Consider the following 16,249-nt stretch of genomic DNA (forward strand, 5'->3'; position numbering starts at 1 on the left):
ATAAATAATATCTTCTTAAGCTTAATACAAAAATAAAGTTAAATTAAGTCTTAAAATACTTTTTATTATAAGAAAAACCCTTATAAGAAGCGGCTATATTACTTATAAAAGTATAATAATAATACTAGTCTTATTATTAAATAGTTAGAGCATCTTAGTTAAAGAATTAGCAATTATTATAAAGCGCTTATCTAATAGTACTCTAGTAAGCCTTAAGCCTTACTTAAAGTAAGGAAATTAGTAAGTAAAGATTAAGAATATATTAAGGCCTAACTAAGGTATAAAGCTCTCTTATTATATAGCTAAGGACTAATAAAATAGACTTTATAAACTTCCTCTTTAAATAGAACGTTTTAGACATTCCCTTACTATCCTGCAGGTGTAGAGTTATAGACTGCCTGTTACTCTTAGACAGATATAAGATGCTCACTGCCACTAGCACAATAGATTACTGCTGTCTCCTTAACAATCCAAAGGCCCTTAAGATAGTAACGCTATAACTAATAAAGGCTAGGGCCCTCCCTTAGTTCTCGTTTGCGGCTAAACAACTTTGCGCTTAACTATACTACAGCTATAGAGCCCTGTGTACACTGTTAAAGCGCCTTGAAGAACTCGTCTACTTACTAGCAGTAAGGTTTTTTCCTTAGAAAGGTTTCTTTACGTTTGTTCTTATTTATTATTAAGAGCTATAACTACTCTTAATTATATATATCCCTTACATAAACTAGTCCTAAGCTAAGACTATATCAGTATAAGAATTAAATAAATAAATTATAGAAATTTATAAAGATAACTAATAATTATATTTAGACCTTAAAATCTTATAAATTATAGTTAATTCTTTTATATAAAAAGATTTATATACTTTATAAGGCTAATTAGGCTCTTACAAAGTATTAGAGGACTAAAAAGACATGCGTACAAGCTAGAGGTGTACTTACTATAAAGGATGCACATAATTTAATCAAGCAGAAAGAGATTATATAACAGCAGTTGAGTGGAAGGTCAGTAAAAGAGGGTATCACGCAAGTTAGATTATCAGGCTTACAGCGTTGCGGGAGATGTGGCAAGCCTAATCATAATGTACGAACCTGTCAGGAGGTTGAAGAGACATCTGAGGAAGATAGCGACATAGAGAATAATTGATTTTCTTGTGTTGTGGCTGTATATAATAGCTAGAAGATTACAATGTAGAAGAAAAATAGGTGAGTCGCTTGTATAGGCGGGTCGCTTGTGAACCACGTTACTACAACGTATTATAAAAATATATATAAAAAGAAAACGTTTATAGTTTCTTATAATATTATTAAATGCTTACTTTATCTTTTTTTTAAATCAAAAATTCGCTTATTTTAAGCTAAAGTCTAAAGCTCTTTATATTTATTTATATTATTATATAAATCTTATTTATTTTTATTATTATAATAATTACTTATACTAGATATTATAAAAAAATAGAAATCTATATCCGAAGTCGTTGAGGGTGTATGCATTCGTCGGCCCCAGCGGCAGGCTCTTTCCCGGAAATAAACGGGATTAGTACATGACTTTCCGCCTTTTTATTTCCGCTGAGGCTCGATGCGCCGATGTGTCGATCCGTCCAGCACAGAGGTCTGTCCAAAGAGACAACAAGGTTCTAACAACGTCCGGTTGTGGCCCTCGATTTTCTGGGGCTAAAGTCAGGGTTTCTCGGTATGTCATTGCTCCGGACGCAAGGGTGCATGCTCTGGCATATGCTGCAAGTAAGATAGAAAATCCTGAATCCTTTGCGCAGGGTACGTAGTAGAAGGTGGTGGAAAGACAATATCCTTGTATGCTTTAGGCTTGTGCTAAGTAGTTTGTTTCACTTAGTAGGAGTGGAACCCTAGCTAAGCATGACCTGCATGAAGGAGAACATTCCAGGTAGCTCTCGTTAGTGCTCGGGTGATATGAGGAAGGCTGGAAAGTATAAAACATGCATAACTATGTGGTGCTTATCATGACCTAGTAAGGCTGTTACAGTCAACCTGGTTAGTTAGCCTTGGTAGGGTTTCTGTATCACTTGCAGGCGTAAGGGTGGACTCAACGGCGCGCCCCCACGAGAGCCGTCTCTGGAACTCATTGCTCACATACTTCTCATCCTTGAATTTGCCTAGAACGGTGTGGTCCCCGGCCTTGTATCGTACTAGTACTGGTAGAAGTTCTGTTAGTGCAAAACTAGTAACGTGAATCTTTTGGTTGAAACAGCTGAGCTTTAACGTACAGAACCACTTGGCGGGCCAGTTTGCACACACTTTACGCAGTAATTCTACCACTCAAATGAGCTAATATCCACATCTAATTAGGGAAATAATGAAGCTGGCGATACTGCTTATTTGAACCTATCTAAGAGAATTCTTATGCGTAATAAATCCTCTGCATAGTATGTAATTCATATTCTAGAGGGCTTTCTGCCCTTTTTATTGGCCCGCTCAGTGGGGTGGCCCGGCAAGTGGTTCTGCATCATGCATGTCAGACGGATTGGCCAAGCCCATACGGCTCAGCCGTATTGCGATGGGTCATCCTTATCGGTAATTAGTAACGAAAGGGTGACTTCCGGACGAGATTGTGACACTGAATCCAAGACTACTTGGCTCTAACACCGCGTCAATAACACCAATGTTTATTACTACGGTAATAGCAAACTCTATTTGATGTGGGAGGACAGTAAATACATCTCTTCTCTTCCTATTGTATTAGATTAATTCATTCATATCTTTTTGTCATCAGTAATCAATATCATTGGGATCAACATGACTGGCCACTTTTGAAGGTTTGCTCTACTGTCAGATCGTAAAAACGAGGCTCAAGGTTGATAGTCTAAGAGAAGGCACATCGCCAGACTTGGTTGCTTGTAAGGTTTTTAGCGAAAGGCTTCGGTCCGAAAAGACTTTTTTTGAAACCATGTATGGAAGGATGAAGGATCGAGATCCATGCATGGTTTTGAGCTAGCATGAACTACCAAACAGAGTAGAACCAAAATTCGCTCACATCCTTGCGGGATGTCAGACATCCACTGCGATGTCCAAGGGTTGATTTTAAGGCGCAATTCACAAAACAAGGCCCAAGGATGATCCTCAACCAGCCCACGAATTTTGCTCTTTTGAACGTCTTGCATCGAGCTGAATGCGTGGCACTGATAAGGATGCACAGTTCATAGGCATAGGCAGCCCGGTCAACTTTACTGACTTATTGATGTGGAACGGCGAACAGGGAACTCCGCCAATGAATTGTAGTGTTGATACGCAACATTACAGACTGAAGTTGTAAATACAAGATTTTACACGCTAAGTGGTAATGGTTCTCATTCCGCTTGTTCACATCTGCTGTGTTCTCCGATTATGCCCTCCCCCATGCGGTGCTTCTTCATGTCTTGCAAAAGCCACGACTTGAACTCGAATTCATTCTAGCTGTCGTTACATGTGCTTTGTCCTCGTGAATTCGATGGTTTTGTGGTGAAAGCCAACGTCTCTATCATTGTCAAGAGCAATCCTTACGGCAGCTTCGGAGAAAGATCCGCTGCTGGGCACTGCCCTCGTTACCGGTGGCTGTGGATATCTAGGCTCGCATATTGTCGAGGTTCTCCTTCGAGAGCGTCGATGTGTAAGAGTGGTTGTTGTTAGCCGCAATCCGAACGTCTTTCGCTTTCGTGGCGCTATCTATCTCGCCGCTGATACTGTGCGTTGCAAAATTGTTGCGAATTCCTTGGCGCTACCCTCGAATTGCTGGCGCTGCGGGGCAGAATTGCAGTCAGATGTAGGAATAGCTCCCTAGGGCCGTAAAATGCGTAGAATTGCTTGAAACTGCTTCTAAACGTTGCTGACGCTTGTATTTGCCCTATATCAACTACTGATTCTTGGCGTTGAGTTCGTAATGAGTAAATTATGCGTTTTGAAATGGCCTTATCCACCACTCTGTCGTAAAATGCACTCTTTTTCTAATTGGTCAAAGTAACCGCTAGCGTCTACTCAAAACGACATAAGATTTGAATGGACGGATATAACTTGATAGCGGCTGTTTAAGGTGCGCTTATAGCGCGGCAGCGGCTGCAGCGACCAATTAGAAAATGAGCGCATTTTATGACAGAGTGGTGGATAACTTGTTATAGAGGAAATATCCATAAGGAGAAGGGTATCTATAAGGAGGAGAATCTCAAGGAGGAGGGTCTCAAGGAGGAGAAGGATATCGTCCTCAATATCCTTCTTTTCGATATCCTCCTTCTTAATATCCTCCTTCTTAACCACCTCCTCCTCCTCGAGATCCTCCTCCTCGAGATCCTCCTCCTCGAGATCCTCCTCCTCGAGATCCTCCTCCTCGAGATCCTCCTCCTCGAGATCCTCCTCCTCGAGATCCTCCTCCTCGAGATCCTCCTCCTCGAGATCCTCCTCCTCGAGATCCTCCTCCTCGAGATCCTCCTCCTCGAGATCCTCCTCCTCGAGATCCTCCTCCTCGAGATCCTCCTCCTCGAGATCCTCCTCCTCGAGATCCTCTTTCTTAAGGTCCAAACGCGTATGCTCGTACAAAGGGCGCCACCGAAAGTTACGTCTGCCGTGCTAATGGCCCCGCTCTTAAGACAATCGCCATCCGCGTTCCAGGTCTCTCTGGGCCGCGCGATAAGACCATGATACTTCCTCTACGAGACACACTCAAGGAAGGACGCACTAATATACAGCTTGGCGACAACAGCAAATACTTTGAACTTGTATACGTGCACAGCGCTGCCCTAGCACATGTGCTGGACGCCAGAGCGCTCTTGGACAACATGCACAACACTCCTCACTCCAAGGTCGATGGCGAAGCATTCTTCATTAGCGATGGCGCACCGATGAAGTTCTGGGACTTTACTCGAGCAGTTTGGGCTGCTGCAGGCGACACGACGAGGCCAGAAGATGTCAAGGTGATTCCGATGTGGTTGATTCAATCGCTTGCCAGTATTGGGGAATGGTCTTACTGGGTATGCACATTCGGGAGAAAGAGCCCGAAATTACGCAGGCAAAATCTGGAATTCATCAGTGCGGGGCACAGGTTCTCCATCCAGAAAGCACGAACTAGGCTTGGCTATGAGCCCGTTTGTGATACCCTGGAAGGAATTAGGAGAACGGTAGCATGGTTTAAGGAGAATGAGGGTTGGAATAAGGTAGAGAGAGCAGAGGACAAGGATGGTCTCTTCTCCCGTCTTGTGCAGGCAAGTCGCCCTCTGATAGTGCCTTGGCGCGTTTTCTTTGGAAATTCATTTGAGAGCTCAATGTTTGAGGGGAAAAATTTCTATTGACACGAAGTGCTGATCAAGTAAGTCTTTATATCCTATAGGCCATCACTTCTCGCTCCACTCGGTAGTTATCACAAAGCCTACTTTTTCAATATCTTGTAAGAAATATTCGAATTTCTGAATGGAGCTGTAAGAGAGCCAAAGGGCAGTAGAAGCAGTTGATCATAGTTCAAATCCAAAGACAAAACATCAATCCATGGGCACCAAGTAAATTCTGGATTTAGAAATCCGCGTGCGACGATAACGTAGTTGGAAGCCGTGGAAGCAGCGGACTGCTTTCTCTGATTTCCAGAAGCGGAAAGAGCATACCAGTTCAATGCCGGGTCTTCCCCCATTTGGAAGAGCATATCCAAAGTCAGAGTGCTATGTAGCCATACGTACCTACGTTATCAAAGACTGAGATGATACCGGTCTCGTCCCCATTCTTGCCATCGAGCTCTCTCTCCAACTGTTGTTCTTCTCCAGGCTACCAAACCCACGAGCTGGGTGATGGCCGGTATGGAATTGTTGATGCTGGACTCGCCAAAAGGCTTCAGGTCTTTCCGTCTTTACGCTGCGACTAGGCCAGAAACGAGCTACATAACAGATAAAAGTAAAAGGTAATGAAATGTGAAGAGAACGTGTGATTCCATCTGGCTAGTGGAGGTATAGGAAATAGTTCAAGGAGTCCGAGAACCTCTTGTCTGTAATCCAAGATATTACTCATTAAGTCCGCAGGTAGATCTGATACGAGTGCCCGCATGATGCGGAAACTTGAGTGGTCTTCAATGCCTCCGACATCAGATGGAAAGGCAGATAGTGTAAGTGTCTTGCTAAATTGATTGTTGACTATTGTTAACTTTTCATAGAAATTCAATTAGGGGTATCTCTGTACTTTAGTTTCAAAAACATGCGACGAAAAGCCAATCAAGAGCTTCCACCTCTTTGTTCCCGCAGCTTATGCCATTCTCTCAATTCGAGCCAAGTGGTTCAGTTACAAAGTCCTCCTCAATCCATTTTCAGATCACATCCTTGATCAATCGATGTGGACCCCCTGTAAGGATTGCCCTTTGGTTTGTCATCTGCAGGTTGGCTGTAATGTTGCGGAGTTGCGGAGTGCGTGTACCTGCGAACATACGTACGGGACTCCTCAATCTCAATCTTGGATATTTGGTCATCCATCAACGCAATATCAGCTGTGTCGCCAGAAGCACCAACCCTGCCATCCAAGCATGCGACCTACCAAGTCCAAGTCGTTTCGCATCAGCCTTTGTGGTTGCACTCGTTGTCGGAATGGTAGTCGCGGTGTAGACACCTGTAGCTAACCCACGTGTCGTAGTCGCGCCTTCACCTACCTTGCCCTGTGTCGAAGGCGTGTCACTGATACTTACCATTGCTGTCGGTGCTGTTCCTGGCTGTCCAGCCAGCGAAGTCGCACTTCCAGCCGGTGATACCCAATCACTCTCAGCGTTGTACAAGACACCGTTGATGACCACACCCGCGCCATTAGCCAACATATTCTGCTGATCCCTGTCACATGTCGATCTTACTGCTCGTACGAAACAGGTGGGGTTCGCCATCGCTGGCGCAGAATTGGTGTGTGTTGCATTCGTGTCTCCCTGTGTGCCAAAAGAACCGAGGTCGACGGGCTCACCAGTGCTGACATCTTCACCTTGAATTATTCTCGTGAAGATTGTGAACGCGGTTTCTGGTTGGTAGGCCGGAACCAAATGTCCGGCATCGTACACACGACTAAAACTCAGGTTCCCATACTGGCGCACCACACCGCCAATATAAGAGCTGTTTGCCACTATTGGCGCATACCCAGCTCCATACCAGGACGAGTACGAAGGTTGCAGCTGTGAAGCGGCAGCAGCAACAGCGAAGGATACCGCTTCTCCGCCAGGCCAATTGCAAATGAAATCCCGATCGCCATAAATAAAAGCAACTCGAATTCCGGATGCTAACAAAGCGGCAAGATCTTCAATCTGCCCACCTCGGACGTAGTCGCCGGTGCCAAGAAAGGTGGTGAAGACCATATCTGAGCTTTGGGTATAGTTTACCCGAGCGCCGATTGCAGCTTGAACAGGCCGTGTATTGAGGTACTCGAGGTAATAAGAGTTCGGAAATGGGTCTAGGTTGTTCTGTGCAATATCATAGACAGATCTGCCTTTGTTACTATAGATTCTGAAGACTTGTTGGCAGGCCCGATATGCTTTAAGACACATGTCGTTGACAGTGGGATTATTGCCCAGGTTGTCTGGGTCAAGCAGTTGGGCCATGCTGCGGCAGGATGAAGTAGATTGCTGGCATCCATCTGCGGCGAGGAAGGCGCTGGCCGCATTCTGCTGTTCCAGTAGACTGAAGATGTCAATATCGTAACTATTTCTGTAGGCAAAGCGGGGCCAATATGGACCTTGTATCAAAACATCGACAAAGCCATTTATGATACCTAGGGAGACGAGGTGAATCTCCAGAATGGAGTTATTGGCGGTCGGTTCGACAGCACGGAGATTGTTTTGTTCTTCGAAGACTTTAGCCATGGCAGGGCCATACTTGCCTCCATAAGACTCTGTGAAAAGATTGACTCCAACAATGCCATTTCTGTTGGTGCTGTTTTGTCGGGTTCCGGGATTGTACTGTGGAAAAATGGCCAGGAAAGCCTGAAGAAAGTGCCATGTGGCATGCGCAGCAATTGCGGACGTGTTGGCCGAGAAGATTGGATTCTGGGATGAGAACGTGCCATTGAGAAACGTGTAAGCTGGTTGTGTGGGCGGTAAGCTGGTCGCAGGGATAGAGAAGCGGTTGTCCAAGAGATTTAGGGATCCATTCGTAGGAGTGTCGTAAGACAGCCCAACCTGGACGGGCTGATCGACGTAAAGAATGTTTGTGCTTCGATCCCAGCCCCAGTCTCTCGCTCGAGTTCCAAGTCGGTCTCTAGCAATCTCGACAACCTCGCAAGGACCGTTCTCTTGAAAAAGACCCACCATACTACTACTTCCTGGCCCTCCATTCATGAAAACAGTCAAAGGGGCGCTTTCTGGAGTTTGTCTTGCCTCGATGAACCAAAAGAACGTGTTTATCGGATAGTCATTGGGCGCTGAAACGACATCGTCTGGTGGTATGCTGACATAGCCAGTGTATTGTTTCTGCGTTGAGAAGATGGTTGTGCAAGTGCCAATGGGAGGACTTTTGTAACTGATAGTGATGTTGTCATTGACAGGTGACTTGATAACGGTTAGATCTGAAGAATTCGAAATTGGAGGCGGGTACTGAGCAAGCACCGCGCCGGCCAGAAGAGCGAGCATTCTCCCAACTGCATGGGTGGGGTGGAAAGAAAGCTGTGCACGAGCAGTTAGCACATGCTTCGTGACGGACACCTGGGTTCGAAAATCAAATACCATTGTGAAATGGAGGACCTCCTTCAAGCGACTGGTTCGAGTTCAAGAAGACGTTTTTCTTGTCGACACCACCTCCACGGAACACCCACTGGCAAGTGTGATGCCTGCGCATCGGAAGTTTTTGCACACCGTACCATCAGTCCAATTGTTGATGGTTCATGCTGTACAATTGTGCAATGGACAGACGGTTCTCCCGAAAGGTCTCACAACTGGAAGTACACAGTTTAGACAATCGATGTACCGACTCGGGATGCTTTTTTCGGAACAAGCAAGTGATAAACGGCGAATCCCGTTGCTTGGAGGCAGGCCGTTGCACCGCAGATAGATGGGATTGAGATTTCGGATGTAGAAACGGTGGAACAGTCGAACTTCGAAATTCCGCGGCTACAGAGAAAGAAAAGTCGTCGGTAGGAAGTATATCAACGAGTGTGATATGAAATCCAGCGCAGCCAAAGGTGTCGCAAGAACATGAGGTCTGAGCTGGATGGAAGTGGCTGGTCTATCAGGATTGCGTACGTAGTAGACAGCATGACTTCTTCCGCGGCAGGGGTAACTTTTAGCTCAGGTTCAAGGTACCGGAGGCCTTCGATCGAGGGCAGCCTATAGGTTAGGGGCCGAAGCGGCCAAGCGTGCCGTCGGATGGGTACCTGACATCCCTACCTGACAGGTTTAACCCCTCATGGGTAGCCTACGCGTAGCTAAACCCTTATTTTCCATCCTCGAAAATGATAACACCAAGGTGAATGGGGAAGCAAAGTAAGCTCATAGATTGGTCTCAAAAGCCGATCCGCGAGCTCAGATACAGAAGAGGTTGTTTATCAGCTCAGCATTTCTCACGCTTCAAGAGACAGGGCACCTTTACACCAAATTCTCCGGATATGAAGGTTTGGATCTCCTACGTCGTGATATTTACACCTCATCAACAGATGCAGATTCCATCTCATGAGTCCATAAATTCGAACTCCCGTCACGTTTCCCACCTCCATCCTCAAATCCGAACCCATTCTCTCCCTCACTCTTGACCCCATCTTCTCCTCTTTCCTCCTCATCCTCATCCCTATCCCCGTCTCCATCACTCTTCCTCTTCCCATCTTACCACCCATCCGCCCAAAACCTCTTCTCCCACCTCAAACCTCCCGCACTAGGCCTAACCATAGATTTATCCCCTCTTTCCAGTCTCATCTCCTATCTGTCCAGGAAACCCTCAAACCCTCTCTTTTAGCAAGCAATATCTCAACTCGACCTCCCCTTACCCGGCGGGGACTGTCATAACCCAGTCCTTCCTTACGCAACGACTCTCAGAGCTGGTGGTGCGGCATATTTGCCAAGGTTTATTATGCTGCCAACACAGGTGAGAGCAGAGTTAAGCCAGACGGGAGATTCCACTCCTTCTTCATGTTACTCTCCTTCCCCATCCCCTTCTTCTCCTTCTCAATAGCTCTTGCTCGTTACTAGGCAATGGAGTTCTCGCTTCAAGGGCGCCCGGTATATCGCAAGAGTGACTGAGATTGGGCCGAGTGCTGATTTTGATTGGGGCGTGGTTTTGGATGTAGAACGCCTACCCCGGGTATTATTTTTCTACAGGGAAGGTAGCTGAGGAGGAGGAGGAGGAGGAGGTGGTGGTGGTGGTGGTGGTGATAGTGGTACGAAGGCTATATGTGGTCCGGACGCCTTGTGGTTCATGGCTGGCCAGAATTTGACATCCAACAATGAACAGCCCTTCCTCCAGAGAAGGAAATTTACGTGTAGGAAAATTGTAGCAAGGGTTGAAGAATCACACTTCCAGGTAAAGCCCGCCTCCAGGTCTGTCTCGGCCAAACATGCCGTACGCGAAGTGATGATGAGTGATTTAGTTCAAACTCTCTACTATCTAATTGCAGGCGGATACTTCTTGTTATCCCTGAGAGGAAGCATGTATTTTGAGTCTAATGGACCGCAGGGTGACGGCTCTCTGCAGATGTAGAACGGAGAGTCAAGATGCTCGCTTAGCATGTATCTATTGAACGTTTCATAATCCCGTAAGGACAAGTAGTAGTAGAAGAGAAAAACAACACCGTCGCTATGTGCATGCATCCACTCTCGTAGCCACAATATCATTGGTCCATCATTGCGGCGTGACTGCTTCCATGTCTTGTCCTGTCCTGTCCTGTCCTGTCCCGACCTAACCGGTCCGCCCTGATCCTCTAAACTATCATCTCGAGCCCCCCCCTCCATCCCTCCACGTTCACGACAGATCAAAGCCCGCCCCCGAATTGACGGCATAGAGCAACTTCTCCCTCAAAACCCTCGCGTTACTGTACCGCGGCAACTTCAGCAAATTCACACACGTACTCGTACTGGGCAACCTGCCCTCATCCCCGGCCCCGGAATCCCGTATACTAAACCTAGGGTTCAAATGTCCAAACCCCAGCAGCGGCGCTCTGGGCGTGCTCGTCACGAATTTCAGAACTTTCCTCCTGTCCTGGTCGTCCATCTGGCGGAGGACGTCCCAGAATAATTTAATGGTCGGGTGTTCCTCGTCGTTGTCTCCCAGGACGTAGAGGCCAGAGTAGACGGTATTGGTGCGGAGGTCGGAGATGTCGATCTCGCGGCTGTCGCCGCGAACATGCTCAGCCACATCGGTTGGATGATCTCGCCGAGTCCGAGGAGGAAGGCGTTGGTTTGGAAGAGGGACTGGGTGCGTAGACGGTGGTTGACGAGAGCGGAAATGTATTGAGGGCGGTTGATGTTCGTAACGGGTATATCTGCGCCACCGGAAATGAGTGGGCGGGTAACAGATTTTGTTTCGGTGTTATGCGGGTTCGAAGGTGTAGGTGCAGGGACTTCAAATGTGTCTACAACCGTGAAGTTCAGACCAAAATCTGCTTCTACATCGCCGTCGTAGTGTTTCAGCTTTAAAATACCCTGATAGAGATCTTCGTCCAGCTCACGAAGATCGTCTATAGTGGGTCGATAGCCTGACTCCTTGGCCGCCTGGGTAGTACCACCAGTAAGTGCCCATCGTAGGAGAAAATATCCAGCAAAGCTGACATCAATGAGAAACCCTTCGTACAGACACTTCCCGATAATGCGGCCGAGGAATCGGTAGCGGGCCAGCAGTTCCTTCACGGCAGCGTCCATCTCTGCAGTCTTATCTCGCATGCCAGCAGCACGGAGTAAGTATATATATGAATCCAATTTCCCTGGATTTGGATACAGCAGATTCTGCTCGTTGGCGACGAAAAGCTGCTCCTCGTTCAGAGGATCGAACGTCTCTTTTGTTATACTGGTCAGAAATTCTTTGGTGACGCCTCCACCATCTATTCCTGCCTCTTCCGATCCAAACTGATCGATAAATGTTATCTGAACAGGTTCTTTGAGTCCATCGCCAAGTTTGTTGAATTGATCGAACGCACTAGAGAAGATATGTTGCCGTTGAATATTCGCATGGTGCCGTTGTAAGATGTCTATACCCGTCGGCCGGCCTGTCTCGGGGTTGATGTCTCGAGACTGTACAATGGACAGCCGCCAAGTGTCTGGATCAATAATTCCTCCTCTTCTGCGTTGTTGATCTCTGAGAATGAATTCTCGAAAGATCTGGACACGGGTTTCGAAGGGAATGAAAAAAGGAAGATTTTGGAGTATTTCGTGACGTGGAGCAACGGCTTCCATCTGCCGCATACGTCTGCTTCTTTTCTGTTCCTTCATCATCTGCAGCTGACGTGTGTTTCGGGGAGCACGATAAGCATCATACAGACCCAAGCCGCCAACATCTCCCGGATCTAGGCCTGCCAAATCGTCGTCGTCTTCTTCTTCATCTTCCCCATCTTGTGCTTCATGCCTACGTTCCTCCTCTGCTACAACAGCCGGAATGAACCCAGACATGTCAACTTGAGAGCTCATCAGCCAGAAACCGTCCGAGAAGAACTTGCGACGGGAACTGTAAAGAGAATTAGCTCTATAGCAATATTGCGGTCAAATGTGGGACGATCACTTACTCTCGTTGATGTATGGATCTTAAAAGTCCTGTGACTAGATCTCTCAGCTGAACTCTTGCAGAGTCTTGGGACGTAATTTTAGGTCTAGCCTCATTTCTAGATGGAGAGCTTGGAGGAGCGTTGCCGAAATAAGCTGCCAGACCAGTTGGTTGCTCCAGATGGTCCCCTTCTTGCAAATCTTTGGAGTTCCAATACAACGCAAATGCCAAATTCTTCAGAAAAATGACAAGTTCCCGGACTTGTTCTAACGGTAACGAGCTTTCTCGAATTTTGCCACCCCATTGAGTCGAGCTAGCTGTTCCAAATTGACCCCCAGCCAGAAATCCCTCATCATCCATAATTCTGATCGCGAAAGAGTATAATTCCAAGAAAAGGAGCAATATTCTCCATTCCTGTTGACTATCTTGCAGGGCTTTGGCAGACATGGATTCGTCAAGACCTAAAAATGATCTTAGAAGTGGAACAGCATTACGATGATCTCGTGAGATTCTCTGGAAAATCGCAGTCGATCGACTGTAGTGCCAGAAATAAAGAATAGCGGAGGTACCAGTAGATGTTTTCAGGTTTGCTGATCCATCATACAGCCACATACGGATCTCGTCGGCGCGTTGACCAGGAAAGACTCTTGTCAAGGTCAGAGCATAAGTTGCGAGTGCTTGGGCGCCGTCGGAACCTGTCTTCCCTGCAGATGACACTGTGAGCCCAATCTGAGACATCATGCCAACGATACTAGTCTTCTGGATCAACGTCAAAATTTGCTCTCGAATGAACGGCGGTAATGGCATTATGTTCATGGCCTCCGAACGAGTGTATTTTTGCCTCGTGGTGTCGATCATGGACTCGTCGATTATGTCGACGCGACTGGTGATTTCACTTGCTTGAGCAGCCAGCAAGGCTGATAGCAGCCTGATGTGATCTATCTCTTGTGAGACTTCCAAGTTCCTCGTCGCACCCAACGAGTGTCGGTGGAGAAAAATGAGGTGCGCAAGCAGCCATAATGAACGTTTTCTGTCACGAAGGAGCCATAACTTTGTTTCCCGATCTTCTTGTATAGCGCAGTTCAAAGCCGTCGTTAGCATCTTATAATTTAGCTCTGGCGCGACCGTCCTATCCGCTGAGATGCGGACAAGCGTATCTGGCACGGTAAGTAGTTCTGTCCCGAAAGCGGTGTAAGCGGTCATAGTCTCGGCAGTTATTGGGGTGAGAAGTCCAAGTACGGCTTTAGCAGCTCGTTCCTCCAACCTTGCGGAAATTTTGCCGTATCGAAGAAGGAGTACTGCAAGCACATGATAATATCTTTCGGCATTTCTAGCCATGTGCTTTGGTATCAATCTCGTGAGGAAGACTAGTAGTGACAAGAACGATTCAGATTGATGAGCAGTCCGACTTGTCCATTCGAAAGCCACCGAGCGGAGTGCTTCGACGGTGAGCTTCGACAACCGATAGAGCTGCATTGTCCACGAATCCCCTGTGGCGATTGAGGGGACTTCCTCAAGGGTCTTCTGTAAGGCTCCACCAAAGTACATCAGCCTCGACCGATCCATGTCCAGTTGAATGTCAAGGAAGTGCAGTAACAGCCTCAACTGACTGTAGCACGCGCCGGCGGATTCGTAAGATAAAGCACCCTTGCCATCATCCAGTGTGTCTCGTAGCAGACTCGCCACGTCTGAAGACGGCGGACTTCTTGCGAGCTCATGCTGATCCCACTCTGCTCTCCATGCTTCCCTTGTTTTCTGTCGGCTAGAATGACCCCGCCATGATCTCTGCAAAAGTTTGCTTGCATTTAACCGTTCTCGCTCTTGTCCTCGCTGTAGGCGCTGCGCCTGGGCCTGGGCGATAGCGACCTGACTTCCTGGAGAGGCGGCATTCGGCTTTTGAGTAGATTTCAGACCTTTTCGGCCGCTGGCATTCTGACCAGAGAGGTTGACTTGTCGTGGCTTGCGGGAATTGCCTGTAAATGACTGGAACATGTTACGATCGGAGCAATCTGGTACGAATCACTGCAAAATTCTGTTATGTGCAAGGCTGGAGCCAGTAGATGCTGGAATGAGTTGCCTGCGCATGCTCGAATGGCCTCAGTCTGTATCAGAGATCTAAGAGAGATATGAGCATGAAAATTAGAGCTATGGTATTTGGAAGACATTCGCCGCAGACCAAGGCTGACGCCCGGCTAAAGTCCGATAGGGCTGAAGTATGGGGATTTGTTACGGAACGTTGGAGAACTCTACTATCCAAATACACAAACGTTGTTCAAGCGGGTATTAATCACAAGATGATGCATAAGGCCTTGTCCAAAGTCAACTTTTATTTCCTCTTCATCGTCATCGCCTTGACGTTGATTCTGGCGGCTACCGCAGTCTTATGGACTATCTGTCTTTTGTCCCAGGCGGAACTGGTACCCTCAGCCACATTGATGATCTCCCTGGAGACTCTATCTGCCAGTCTTACTTCATTCCTTTTGCCTGCGCTATCCAGGATCCACTTGATCGCGGCTTTTCTCCTCATCCTGACACTCATGGGTTCTGGAATTGGTAATGCCTTTCCTCCGCCTGCCAACCCTTTTTGCTGTCTGATCTTGACGAGCGGTGCCACAGAATCCAATACAGCAGTCAGGTACTGTATAGGGGACAGAGGAAGGAGATTGAGAGGGCCTGCGCTGGGAAGTAATGTGTGTCCAGTCTTCGATGATCTGCTTTGAGGCGGAGGAGCAGTACGAAGGGTGTTGAGAATATCGGCAGTAGCCTATCACGACATTTAGTAAAATTGACACCACGATCGTAGATGTATTTGTCAACTCTACCCTTTGCGCAGCACCTAATTTCCCATGTTTCATCAGAGCCTTTGTAAACTGATCCACCACGGGGTGATATCTCTTCTTGAAATGATCGGTTCTTGCCAACGGAACTTCAGGCAGACCAAACTTGTGACCCTCTCCACCCATCTCGTGTGGTATATCTTTGAAGGTCATTGACGGCGGAAGCTCCATTTCGCCAGCAGAAGAAGTCATTTGCAACTCTTCAGAACTTCGCCTCGCGCTGGTTGAGTACGAGCGCGACCCGCTTGGTGAATTGGACTTTTTCATGTCCTCTTGAATCACCTTCGGCGCCTTGTCCTGGCCTTCGGGATCCCTTTTAAGGATCTGTAGGAAGCTGTGTCAGTTGACGTTCTGCAGCGCTAACCACATTTAACGCACATCTTGAACTGGAGTGCCCTGTCCTATGTCTGGTGCCGCCTCACCCATTGTCTTGTCAACCGCTGCAGCTTCTTCACTAACATGGGGTAATTGCTCTTGATTTGGGCCCTTTGGCTCGTCAGTCGTTGGAAGTGGCTTCTCGTCAGCGGTAATCCATCGTTGCTGTGGCGCTTTGCAGGACGCTGATCGGGGAGTGTGGCGGGAAGGTTGAATTCTAAGACGAGTAGAGCGTGCGCCGAATAGATATAATCGAGGAGACATGATGAACATCAAGAACCGATTCTGTACACTAGGAAAGAATCTAGAGGTCTCGTAAGTACAGTACCAGTCAATCGTGTACAACTTGGAGTTCTGCTCCGAGTTGACTTGGCACAGATTATAGCCGCGCCACACGACCTCTACACGCACCATG

At 47.2% G+C, this 16,249-nt stretch overlaps 3 protein-coding genes across 3 annotated transcripts; 1 reads left to right on the plus strand and 2 right to left on the minus strand.

Moving 5' to 3' along the window:
- Positions 1 to 4,097: 4,097 nt before the first annotated feature.
- On the plus strand, positions 4,098 to 5,290 carry EPUS_05870 (uncharacterized protein; the record flags this gene model as incomplete). The annotated part of the gene is made up of 2 exons (XM_007802248.1): positions 4,098 to 4,535; positions 4,691 to 5,290. 2 exons carry the CDS (start codon positions 4,098 to 4,100, stop codon positions 5,288 to 5,290), a joined length of 1,038 nt encoding a protein of 345 aa, XP_007800439.1.
- Positions 5,291 to 6,274: 984 nt separating this feature from the next.
- Positions 6,275 to 8,670, minus strand: EPUS_05871 (uncharacterized protein; the record flags this gene model as incomplete). Its single annotated transcript, XM_007802249.1, has 2 exons — positions 6,275 to 6,462; positions 6,510 to 8,670. 2 exons carry the CDS (start codon positions 8,668 to 8,670, stop codon positions 6,275 to 6,277), a joined length of 2,349 nt encoding a protein of 782 aa, XP_007800440.1.
- Positions 8,671 to 11,109: 2,439 nt separating this feature from the next.
- On the minus strand, positions 11,110 to 16,098 carry EPUS_05872 (uncharacterized protein; the record flags this gene model as incomplete). Its single annotated transcript, XM_007802250.1, has 5 exons — positions 11,110 to 12,586; positions 12,645 to 14,605; positions 15,093 to 15,386; positions 15,445 to 15,783; positions 15,838 to 16,098. 5 exons carry the CDS (start codon positions 16,096 to 16,098, stop codon positions 11,110 to 11,112), a joined length of 4,332 nt encoding a protein of 1,443 aa, XP_007800441.1.
- Positions 16,099 to 16,249: the final 151 nt, after the last annotated feature.

The sequence above is a fragment of the Endocarpon pusillum genome, assembly GCF_000464535.1.
Source record: "Endocarpon pusillum Z07020 unplaced genomic scaffold scaffold1575, whole genome shotgun sequence".
Classification (NCBI taxonomy): domain Eukaryota; kingdom Fungi; phylum Ascomycota; class Eurotiomycetes; order Verrucariales; family Verrucariaceae; genus Endocarpon; species Endocarpon pusillum.